General features: G+C 39.4%; 1 protein-coding gene across 1 annotated transcript; it reads left to right on the top strand.

Annotated features, from left to right (window-relative positions):
• The first annotated feature begins 8,628 nt into the window (after positions 1-8,628).
• LOC101656974 (olfactory receptor 51G1-like) lies at positions 8,629-9,576 on the top strand. The gene has a single exon (XM_004717080.1). The coding sequence runs from the start codon at positions 8,629-8,631 to the stop codon at positions 9,574-9,576; it is 948 nt and encodes a 315-aa protein (XP_004717137.1).
• Positions 9,577-13,038: the final 3,462 nt, after the last annotated feature.

Below are 13,038 nucleotides of genomic sequence, written 5' to 3'. Positions count from 1 at the left end.
GAGAGTTGCCAGACAGTCTTGACCATACTGGAGCAAACTAAGAGACAGAGGAAGAAGGAGAGGGAAAGGGGGAAAGAGAGAGAGAGAGAGAGAGAGAACTTCATTCTGGCCCACTAAGCCTTGAGGACAATATTCATGCTCGGAGCAACCAATACTCATAGAGGACTGTAGGGCTGGCCCCAACATGAAATACAACCTCCCTTCACTGGCCCAAAGCACTACCGAGGACAACACTGGAGACAGTGTGGGAAGTGTATCCGGTCTGACAACCCCCAACACCACACACACACACACACACACACACACACACACACACACACACATAATGGTATGAATCGCAAAGGGAGCACAACAGAGTAGCATGAGGAGCAAGGTCACGAATTCCCAGAGGAATTCTAAAAATAGACTTCTGACTGGAGAGGCAGTACTTGGCACCTCAACAGGCCGAGAAGGAAGTCATTCATAAAAGTCAGCAGCTAGACCTGGAAATATATATATATATATATATATGGCAGGATAAGCAATCCAGAGGAGAAAGCAATAGGACCAATGGTTCTGGGGTGACATGGGAGAGGGGAAGGCAGGAGAAAGCAAACGGGGAGCCAACAAACTCAGAGAAAAGAGAACAACAAGGGATCTAAAATAGACAGCAAGGAGGATGCAAAATTCCTGTTGGGGTTTGATCAATTGTAATGTGGCTGAGAGGAATTTATGAGAGCTGAATGAAGGGTGAACATGATGGTGGGTCAGGAGAAAAGTAATAGAAAATAGAGGAAAGAACTAGGAGGCAAAATCTATATAGAGAGGTACATATCTAAATATACTCATATATAATCATAGGGGCATTGATCTATGTACATACATTTATATGTTAAAGTATAAGGTAGAAGACAGACTTTGGGCCCCTACTCTAGTCTTCCTTCAACACAAGAACACTTTGTTCTAATAACCTGGCACTATGTGGTTCTCACCTTCATGACACGATCTCTGAAATAAAATGGGTGCATAAGCAAATGTGACAAAGTAAACTGATGGTACCTGGCTATTAAAAGATATAGCATCTGGGGTCTTAAAGACATGAAGATAAACAAGCAGCCATCTAGAGGGGAAACAACAAAATCCACATGGTAGAAACACATCAACCTGTGTGATCACGAGGTATCAATGGGATCAGGTATCCGAAGATCAAAAATAAACAATTACATCAATGTGAAGGACAGGGGTCAGAGTGGAGAACCAAACTCCATCTTTAGACAATTGGACATGGGAGAGGGGAAGGCAGGAGAAAGCAAACGGGGATGATTCAACCAGGGTGCAGTACAGGACTGATGAAACACACAGCATTCCTCTAGTTCTTTAATGCTTCCTCCTTCCACTATCATGACCCAAGTTCTACCTTACAAATCCTGCTATACTGGAATATTTACATTGGTACAGAACTTTAGGCACACTAATTTAGGAGAGAAAACCCCCTCAGAAACAGTAATGGGAGTAGCAATATCATGAGGGTACTGGAAGGGTAGGAGGAAAAGGGGAGGTCTATATACCAATGATGGATGTATACCACCACTGCCGCCACCACCCCCAGAGGGGGATGAATAACAGAATGCAGGTGAAGGGACAGTGGATGGTGCAAGATATAAAAAAAATAATAATAACAAATACATAATTTATTAAGTGTTCACAAGGGTGGAAACATGGGGGAGGGAAAAAAGGAAGCTGATATCAAAAGGCTCAAGTAGAAAGATAATGTTTTGAAAATGATGATGGCAACATATGTACAAGTTCGCTTGATATCATTGATTTACAGATTGTTATTATAGCTGTAACAGCCCTCAATAAAATGTTTTTAAAAAAGGAAAAAAGGAAAATGAGCTGATTCCGGGAACCCAAGAGGCAAGCGAATTTTGGGAATAATGAGGGCAACAAATGTATAGATGTGTTTTATACAATTGATCTATGTATTGTGATGAATTGTATGAGCCCCAATAAATTGATTAAAAATAAATAAATATTTTTTTAAAGGAAAAGAATGTGCTAAAAATAAGATTCCCTCATATATTCACTGTCTATTCATACATTCTCATGTCTTTGACATGTGGCTAATCTGTTTTGCTCAAAGGCTGAACAATATTCAAGCCTAGAAGAGAATTCCTTGCCCTAGAGAATCCCATGTCCATTCTTAGATCTACTCTTCCTGCTGCTTCCAAAATATCACATAATGATAAGTTCATGCTACTAAAAGCTAACAGTGCCTTCCCAAACCAACCGAAAGCCACTACAATCAAAGTGATTCTGGTGCATTATGACCTGATATAGAGTTTCTGTGAGTAAATCTTTGAGTGAGAACTTTATTTTCTATGTAAACTTTCAATTAAAGCACCACAAGATATTTTTAAATAAATTATGAGACATGTAAGATTAACACAAGAGTTATTGAAATGAAAGCATACAACATAGATGGAATAACATGAATAGAAAGATTCTATTTAAACATAATACACACTTTATATATATTAGTTCTTCCAAAATTAATTTAAAAATAAATTCCGTTTTAAGTAAAATGTCAACTGTCTATCCTGTATAGCTTGATCGGATCTACATATGGCTGAGAAAATGGCAAGGAAAGCCAAGACAATTTAAAAACAAACCAATATATGGCAGCATCCCCTAACAAATTTAAAGCTATTTTCTAAAGCTATAATAACATATCGTATCTGTTAAGAAGAACACAATCAAAATCAAGAGTAGATCCACAGATACAATGTTACCTGAAATAGACAATATTAAAAACAGGAAAGGTAGATGTAAATAAATTGTGCTAGAAACATTTGTTTTCCATGTGGAAAATATGATCTAACCCTCTCTGAAATTATAAAAAATAAATAAATTCAAATAAGGAATTAGTGTTAAAGAGAAAACTGGTGTTTAAAAGAAAATGTAGATCTCTACATGTACACACACAGAAGACACCCAAAATAAAGAGGAACAAATATGCAAACTTTACAAATAAACAGAACAAACACAAACTGGGAAATGCTATCTGAAAGGTATAAAAGTAACAGAATTAATGTCCCACATATATAAAGATCTTCTACAAATAAATAAGAGAAAGATTATCCAATAGGAGGCTGAACAAAGATTTAAACAGTCAATATTCAGCAGGGAAATATTAAAGTGCCAGTTAATATCCGACAACATGTCTATCCTCATTATAAATCAGGAAAACATAAAATACATAATAAAGAGTTCATATTTTGGTATGGTAACATTAAAAAATAATAAATGAGGTGAAATTTTGATGGAGACTTGATGTAATATATTATAATCGGTTGGTCAATGTAGATTAGTACAACCCATGGTGATCTCTTGGGAGATTTTTATTTATTTTTTAATTAATTAATTAATTTATTTTTAAACATTTTATTAGGGGCTCATACAACTGTTATCGCAATCCATACACACATCAATTGTGTAAAGCGCATTTGTACATCATTCTCAAAACATTTTCTCTCCACTTAAACCCCCACATTAGGTCCTCATTTTCCCCTCCCTCCCCGCTCCCCCCTCCCTCATGAGCCCTTGATAGTTTATAAATTGGTATTTTGTCATATCTTGCCCTGCCCGACGTCTCCCTTCACCCACTTTTTGGTTGTCTGTCCCCAGGGAGGAGGTCAGATATAGTTCCTTGTAATCGGTTCCCTCTTTCCTACCCATTCTCCCTTTACCCTCCCTGTTTCGCCACTCACACCACTGGTCCTGTAGGGCTCATCCGCCCTGGATTCCCTGTATTTTCAGTTCCTATCTGTACCAGTGTAAATCCTCTGGTCTAGCCAGACTTGCAAGGTAGAATTCGAGTCATGGTAATGGGAGCGGGGAGGAAACATTTAGGAACTAGGGGAAAGTTGTATTTCTCATTGTTGTTACATCGCACCCTGACTAGCTCATCTCCTCCCTGAGACCCCTCTACAAGGGGATCTCCAGTGGCCTACTAATGGGCTTTGGATCTCCACTCCGCACTCCCCCCATCATTCACTATTGGGAGATTTTTAGAAGTAAATGATTCACCCATTCTTTGATATAGAATTGACATGCTTTTGTGGAGAAAATTTCACATCTCTTCTTGTAGAAGAAGACACGTACAATAATATTTTTTGCTTCTCTGTTTAAGAAAGTAAAAATTGACACTCACCCATTGTCTATTAAGGGAAGATTATGTAAGTAAATTCTAATGCAGTCATACAACAAATAATATATACCATTGAAATCACAGTAGCTGAATAGCACAACATGTATAAATCTCAAATAAATATACCAGGTTGATCAAAAACATATTGCATGTTTGTGTATGGTAGCTATTATAGAACTATGTAAGCTTGTACTATCATGGTACCTGTTGTTTATAGATATGCAAAAAAGGCATAAAATAACTAAACTGAGATGAGACATGGCAAACTCTGAAAAGTAATTATTTCCATGGAGAAAGGAAATTAAATGGAATGAGAAGGGTGTGGTTTTATTTTTTGTCTTATTTGATTTAAATATTTACTATTTTTATTTCATTTTTGCCAGTGTTTATCTTTCTTGTGAGGTCTTTTTTTTCCCACTTTTTCTCCCGGAGAGTTTTTCTTTTTCACAACAATCTCCTGTAGAAGATGATAATTTTCCCTGAGATAGAGATTCATATTAATCTTTCAATCTAAAGACTCAATGGGGAAATTTGCCTGGAGCAAGAAAAGAAACACAGAAAAGAAAACTGAGTGTCAATACAAAACAGAAGAAAAAAAAAAAAGAAAAAGGAAGAAAAGAAAACTGAGCATCAATACAAAACAGAAACAAAGAAGAAAAAGAAAATGATGTTCAGAAGAGAGTTACTACCATTGTGATCGTAGTTTCAATGGGAAATGACCGAGATACCAAAACGCTATTATGGCAGGATCTGGATTTCTCTATGGGATTAATCAGGTCTGCATCTATCTATGGAAATTTCTCTTAAAGTCCCAGACCCAAGGGATAAAGAAAGAAAGAAACAGACTTGATAAGGGCCACTGCAGCAAACGCAGGGCCATTCCCTGAGTCAGTTTAAACTGGCTGTGACAGGAGAGGTAAGTGCTTAGAGGCCTGAAAAGGAATTACAGACAGAAAAATGAGTAAGTTTAAAAACCAAAAAAATCCCCTTGCTTTGTGGATAGTGAGTCAAACAAATGACTTCTCTGATTATCTTTTATGTAGTAGGTGTCTAAGTAAAGTTGTGGATTAGGAGTTTTCTGAAGAAGACACAGTATGAGTAAGAGCACGTAGTCTATATCTCCCAGTGATTTTCTTTTATTGCACAGAGAGACCTGACTGTGTTGCTGGACTGGGCTTCCATAGGAAGAAGTGCAGAGTGTGGCAGGCATAAAAATCACAATCTCAACACCTCCCCAGGTGAGGGACTTCCAACACTTCTCACAGTCCTAATAAACCTGATATTAAGTATTAATATTGCCTTAATATTAAGTCAGGGAAAGTGAGAAAGTCTCCCCTCGTAGGAAGTAGATAAGGTGCAGAGAGACTGGCTTATACAAAAACCTGCTCAAGAGCTCTGAGCTCCAACCCTGGAGTTTCTAGGCTGCTCACTGCTTCTCTCTTGGTGGTAATATTGTGGCTCTTATGTTAGTAGATATATAGTATGGCTATCTTTTGATAAGAAGAGAGAGTGATATACACTGCCAATAATAATCAATGTATGATTCTAATGTAACCACAATGATAGATATCTATCTCCATCACCTCAAAGGTGGTTAATTTAATTGGCTCAATATTTAGATAAGGAGACTGAGATTAGACAACAATTTAAATAATCATAGAATTGTTAAATATTGGAGACATGGTTGATTTCAGAGTTAACTATTATTATTTACCACAATATATTACCTACAGGTGGATGGTAACATGAAACACTGTGTCTAGAGGCCCAAAGAACTGGACAGATTTGTCAAAATCCAGTGGAATTGAAGTGAGAAGCCTGAGCAAAAAGTACTGAGACGTTGTCTGGCTCTTCTTTAGGGAACTGATCTCAAGTTTCTCAATACAAAATCTTCTGTTTCTTAACATTCCCCAATGCAGTGACACAGCATTTGACCACTAAACTAAACCAAACACTGCTATCTAGTCGATTCTGACTTAAAGTGACCATGTAAGCAAAATCTCATCTTTCTCCAACAAAACAGCTAGTGGGTTTGAACTTCTAACCTTGCAGTTAGCAGCTCAATGCCTAACCCACCTCACAACCAAGGTTCTTTAACTGAAAACTCAAAACTCACTGCCATTGAGTCAGTTCCGACTCATAGTGACCCTATAGGGCAGGATAGAGCTAGCTCAGGATTTCCAAAATTGCAAAATTTCATGGGAGTAAAAAGCCTCATCCTTCTGGGGAGCAGCTGGTGGTGTTGAACTTCCAATCTTGCAGTTAGCAGGCCAACAAGTCACACACTACCAGAGCTGCATAACCACTACGGTCCCTATTTTTCACTCTATGTACCATTCAGACCTCCCTGTCCTTTTGCTGCCAGCTGATCTACTTCCACAACCCTCTCTTTAATGTTATCTCTGACAGCATCTCTCTCATTTTCTTTTAACCGGTGTCTGTCCCCATCTCTAGTACATTCTCCTCCATCCATCGTTCATAAGCTGGCCCTCAAATTATTCCGTGAACTTTCTCGTCACTGTTCTTCACTCTCTACTCTCTGGCCAATCCTCTTTCCATGTCTATTTGCTATCAATCGTTCTCCTGAATTCTTCAATCTTCTCTTCGACACTGGGGATTAGTTTGTCCCTCATCCTCTGCCCTTTAACTCAGTCCCTCCTCCTCCCTCTGCTCCTCGGTTCCTTCTCCTAAGCCACACATACCGGGCTTGCTTCTTTCCACATTTTATCATAGTTGTCGCCAGATTCCATCTCCCTCATTCTTCTGTTTCTCCTATCTCACTTGTTTCATGTTCCCTTCCTATGTGCCTCTCAATATATTCCAAGTAAACTCGTCATTTTACAGACTCTCGTTATTTCTGTCGGAAGCTCTTAATGCTCTCCTCCAGTCTGCATGTGCTTCCCTCACCCGTAGTCTACTTTGTTGTCACTCAGTGTGGGATTTGACCAATGCTTCTGTATCCCTTCCATCACTCTCTCAATTGTCCCTGCAGTCTACCATCCCCTCAGATTTTCAATTCTCCAAGGATACATTGGACTGTCTGCCAATATCTGGACACTATCCTATTAAAGTATATATACATTTTTATATAGGAGATAGAATGTATCATTTAAATGGAAAATGTATAATAAAAGCAGAAACTATAGGGGGAAATAACCCCACCCAAAATCAATATTTAGTTTCAAAATCAATACCAACTATATCCACTATTTATTATAAGCCAGGCTTTATGGTAAATTCTGTAGATATGAATGCCAATTGAAACCCACATCTATTCTTTGGAATAGAGATGGCATTGCATTATTTTACTGGTGAAGATGCAGAAGCAAAGATTATGTTAGACACCAACTTTCAGGGCATCAGAGATTATTTTGTAAGTATTTTCCCTAGTGATCATGTTTTTCTTGTTTAATAAACTAATTTGAGCAAGGTGTAGATTTTATTATGGATGCAGGTTTTATTGTGGAGGCTTCTATTTGGAGGCACATTTATTGATATGCTTGTTTGCCATGCTTTCACAGAAAACATTACAGTAATAAAGTTACCTGATTTACAAGCTGCATCAGGTGTGCAGGTGAATTTCTAAGGAGGCCTATCTTTGAAATGACAAGGTACAGCATTTTCACACCAGGGAGCAGGTGTCTCTCTGCATGTTGAAATTAGATTAAACAAAAAGACAAAGAAGAATTTCACTGTAACTGAATTGCTTCGGACTCATTGCAACCCTATAGGTGAGGGTAGACCTGTCCCTTTGGGTTTCCCAGGCTGTACATCTTCATGGAAGAAGAAAGCCTCATCTTTCTCCTTTGAAACCGCCAAGTGTGCAGTTAACACCTCAATATGTAGCCCACTATTCCACCAGGGCTCTTTCTGAACTCAGATTAGAAAAGAAAAATTCTCAGAAATAGAGTTAACAGCTATAAAGGTGTAGAGTTTATTTGCTGAATTATTACACCTCAAAAGAGTCTCCCAAATGTCCCAAGGGGGTGTCTGAGGGGTGAGTTACAGAGCAGGGAGCATCATAGAGTTCTTTCAGAGTTTATAAAGAAAAAAGGAGCATCTTCTGACCTGATACAGAGGAATTTCTGATAATGTAAGCACCTTGTTCAGTTTTAGCTATACACATTTTTCTGAGTCAAGTCCCAACAATCTTATCTTTTCTTAGCTGCTCAAGAGCAGAAATAGAAAAGGGCTTGAAGAGATTTAGCTAACATAAGCAAAGGTTGGAGAGAAATAAACGAACGAGAAAACAGGGAAACCACTTCAGCGATTTTTTTGTTAGCATTTAATTGAGAGATCATTGAGTCTAGAGAGGGCAGAGTAACCATACAAGACAGCAGATACTTGGGATGCAGTGATGGAGAGAGGGCTCGTGCTAACAAGCTTATTATTAAATGCTGCCACCTTTGCCAGAGTGAACAGGCCACTGGAGAAAGAGAATGCCCACCCTACCAAATGCCAACTTGAGCTTCTCTACTTTCCTGCTGACGGGATTCCCAGGCCTGGAGTGGGCTCACCATTGGATCTCCCTGCCAATTTTTGTAGGATACCTTGTGGCCCTCCTCGGTAATGCCACTATCTTGCATCTGGTAAGAACTGATCCTTCCCTCCACCAGCCCATGTACTATTTCCTGGCCATTCTGGCTGTGACAGACTTGGGCCTGTGCATGTCCACACTGCCCACAGTGCTAGGTGTGCTGTGGTTTGATGCCCGGGCTGTCGGCCTGGTGCCCTGTGTTCTGCAACAGCACTTCCTCCACTCCTTCTCGTTCATGGAATCGGCTGTGCTCTTTGCTATGGCTCTGGATCGCCTGGTGGCCATTCGCTTCCCACTGAGGTACGCATCAGTGCTCACGGGCCCTCGGGTGGCATTGGCTGGGGTTGTGCTGGGCATGCGGAGTGCAGTTCTTACTGCTGCACCCTCATTACACCTGTTAAAATTTGACTACTGTCGTCCCGGGGCCCTCTCCCATGCCTACTGCCTTCACCAGGATATGATCCGTCTGGCCTGCTCTGACACCCGCTTTAACAGGATCTATGGACTATGCATGATCATGCTGGCCATGGGCTCTGATGTGCTCTTCATCCTTCTCTCCTACACCGTCATCCTCCGCACTGTGCTGGCCATCGCCTCTGCAGGGGAGCGTCTCAAGGCCCTCAACACGTGTGTCTCCCACATATTGGCAGTGCTCTGCTTCTATGTGCCAGTGCTAGGTCTATCCATCGTGCACAGGTTTGGGCACCACACCTCCCCTCTGGTACACATCCTCATGGGCACCATCTCTGTCCTCTTCCCACCCCTGATGAACCCTGTCATCTACAGCATCAAGACCCAGCAGATCCGCAGGGCCATCCTCAAGGTGGTATCACTGGGGAAGATGCAGTGAGACACTGGGAATGGGACACTACAACTGAAAATGAAGAATAATGTAAAGCTTCTTGTTACCATAAAATAATTTCTGCATGCTTATTTTATTTGGTTCATTGATTGTACATCAGAAGTTGAGTATAATATTAAAAATCAGGGGAAGTTTTTGCTGATTACTATTTGTACAATTGCTACCACAATCGGTTTCAAGACATTCTCTTTTTTCTGTGATGCCTTGATATTACCTCCCATTTTCAGTCCAGGAAAGAAAACAGTGCTGAGTATTGCAGACAAAGTTTTATGAGAAAAAATTATTTACAAACATTTTTTGAAGGGGTCAAGTTGGGGAATGTTGGATGAGTAAAAATGAAAGTAGGATATTATAATTAGGAAATTTAAAAACTGCTCTTCTCCTGGGCTTCCTCTTCTTGCCTCTCACATTGCTGCACAGTGAGACAAGCTCCCCCAACCAGTAACTTCAAGCTGAAGCTGCCCTGTGTGATGAGCATCTTAGATGCACTGGGTTTTCTATTTTAACTGCTGGCAACTTACAGAAACTAACATTTCCAAGTACCTTCATCTTTCTGATTGCCGCTCTCCCATGCTTTCTCTTGGTAGATCCCATCAGAGAGATAGCTATCAAAATATAGTCCGTAGTCTTTCAGGCTCAGAAGTTCCAAGCCAGTTATAGAAAAACTGAATAGGACTGAAAGCCAACAAATAAGTAATAAGTACATCATGTTTAAATTTTTAAATCAACTTAAAAATTATTTTCCTAAGAAAGGCTTTTGTTGATTCCTAGATGATTTTCCCTGCAATAATTCTTTGTATGTCCCATTTGTTATTCATTGTTCTTATAAAATGGATCGCAATTGCTTTCCTTGCATTTGTAACATTCATTTGTATTTTCTTCTATTTATTTTGTACTTAGCACAGAAGCTGGCTCATAAAGTAGCTTTGAAATGGACTTCCATTTATAGTACATCAGGTCTATAGAAAATAATTCAAGACATGAAAAGAGACCTCAAACCCCCTTACCAGACCGGGAGTGATTTGTCTCTTAAGCAATTGACTGTCCAAAAGCAAAGTCAACATAGACTCAAAGGGAACCAGGCCCGGAGGAGAAGGGAACCGAATCAAGGAACACAGAACAAACAGAACAGAAATAACGAGAATGCGGACACGTCGTGATATTTGAAACCAATGTCCCAAAAGCAATTTTTGCAAAATTTTAAAATGGGAATCTAATTCACTATGTAAACTTTCACCTAAAAATAATTTATGATTGAAAAGAAAACATCACTCTTCAGACTGTTTGTCCCTCCAATTGACACAAATAAGCCAACTGTGCCAACTGGGAGGCAAACTTGGAAATGAGGTTCTCTCATGAGAACCCGAGGGCAGTGGAACAGAGCTTTTTTTTTTTCTTTTAACATGTTAGGATAAGTAAAAAAGTACTGCTACTAGGTTTCCAGTGCATACATGTGATGAATTATGCTAAAAAATCATGTTTAGACATGCCTCTGTAACCAGTGAATGGCTGCAGACAAGTCCTCTCAGTGATGCACTTGTATCTCTTTAGGAGGACTTAAAAAAACGAGGTCCAGTCAAAACCGTGGTGTTGAAGGCTATCTACTGGGTCAATGAAATTGAAATGAGACTAGTCAGCTCAGAAGGTTAGGGCAGCTCTTTGCGGAGATTCCATTGTGGCAAGCTTGACATAGTTTCTTTAAGGACATAAGATAATTGCAGGAGACAATGAGGAGATATTGCAGGAGATAATCTAAAAAAATTCAGAACTGTGTGGTGAGTAACGATCAAGGAGAGTGGTGCCTAGAATTTCTTTTTTTTTAATTTTAAACCATCTCAGGCCCTGGCTTATTGATGGCAGCAAGGCAAATCTTATGACACAATACGAAACTGCCATACACGCAAGCAAAAAACCAATTCATTGTAACATAATTTATTAGTATGAATTTTTATGATTTGTGATTTCAAAGCCTAATGAATGCCATAACTATAAATTAATAGTTTAATTGTGATTTAAGCTATCATTTGACAGTAAGATAGAATCGTTTTAACTTTGTTCATTCTCTCTTAGGCACCAGATTCTCATTCATGAAATAGGGAGAGAGTGGTGCACATACCAGAGATGCTTTTGTTTTTGTTGTTGTTGTTCGGTGCCATCAAGTTGTTTGACTCAAAGCAACCGTGTGTACAACAGAACAAAACACCGGCTGGTCTTGTGTCATCCTAAAAAGTGTTGCTATTTGGAGATCCATTGTTGCAGCCATTGTGTCGACCTCTTTCATCAAGTGTCTTCCTCCTTCCCACTGCCTCTTTACTTTACCTCACACAATGTCCTTTTCCAGGGATAGCTGACTTTTGACCATGTGTCCAAAGCATGTGAGACAGTCTCCATATTCTCAATTCCAAAGAGAATTTTGGCTCTACTTCTTCCAAAACCGATTTGTTTGTTCTTTGGACAGTCCATGGTACTTTCAATATTGTTTTCCAGCATCATAATTCAAATGCATCAATTCTTCGGCTGCCTTCCTTATTTCATATCCATAGGGATGTAGTTAAAATTAAAAACAAAATACCCAAGAAATACTAAACAACTTAATAGGAGTTACCCATCGGTTCTGGTGGAAGCTGTCACTATTTATATAAGTACACATTGTCAAGAATATAGAATATCAGTAGATCCCTGGAACCAGGACCCTGAAGCATGATGAAATCAAGCAGTCCCTGAAATAAAGTAATGGGAATAACTTGGTATTTTGAAATTTGTGTTTCTTCCCTTAACCTAGTCTCTCATCCATGACATATTTATCTTTTCTTAATTTCTATTTACAAAGCTTTACAAAACAGGTTCTAATTCTGGGTCTGACAGATTGTTGTATTTACATAAAAGAGCAATAGACCCATGATGGGAAGCTAAGTCATAGCTGAAACATAATACTTGGTTCACACATATAAGCTGTTACTCCACAGCAATCACATAATCCTAGTGTACTCTCAGAGAAAACAGAAGACAATTCTTCTCAGGGGGCAGGATGAGATAGTTATGACTGTGAAATAGGAAACCTTTTCTTTAAATAGTTTGTTGGCAAGCCTGAGATTTGTGCATATTACTATTCTCTTCTCAACTTTGCCAAGAAGCTCATTCATCAAAACAGAGGTAGTTAACCAGCACTTTCTCTATTTGTGGGAAATTTGGATCATAGCAGTCCAAAGTGTGGAAAGTAGTGAAAAGTTGGTACAGATAGGGACTGGAAATACAGGGAAACCAGGGTGGATGAGCCCTACAGAACCAGTGGTGTGAGTGGCGAAACAGGGAGGGTAGAGGGAGAGTGGGTAGGAAAGAGGAAACCAATTATTAGGAACTATATGTGACCTCCTCCCTGGGGGATGGACAACAGAAAAGTGGATGAAGGGGGACGTCGGACAGGGCAAGATATGACAAAATAACAATTTA

This window comes from Echinops telfairi, unplaced genomic scaffold, assembly GCF_000313985.2.
Source record: "Echinops telfairi isolate 266 unplaced genomic scaffold, ASM31398v2 ScPeMD7_41;HRSCAF=154, whole genome shotgun sequence".
NCBI lineage: Eukaryota > Metazoa > Chordata > Mammalia > Afrosoricida > Tenrecidae > Echinops > Echinops telfairi.
This window is presented reverse-complemented; position numbering and strand designations above follow the sequence as displayed.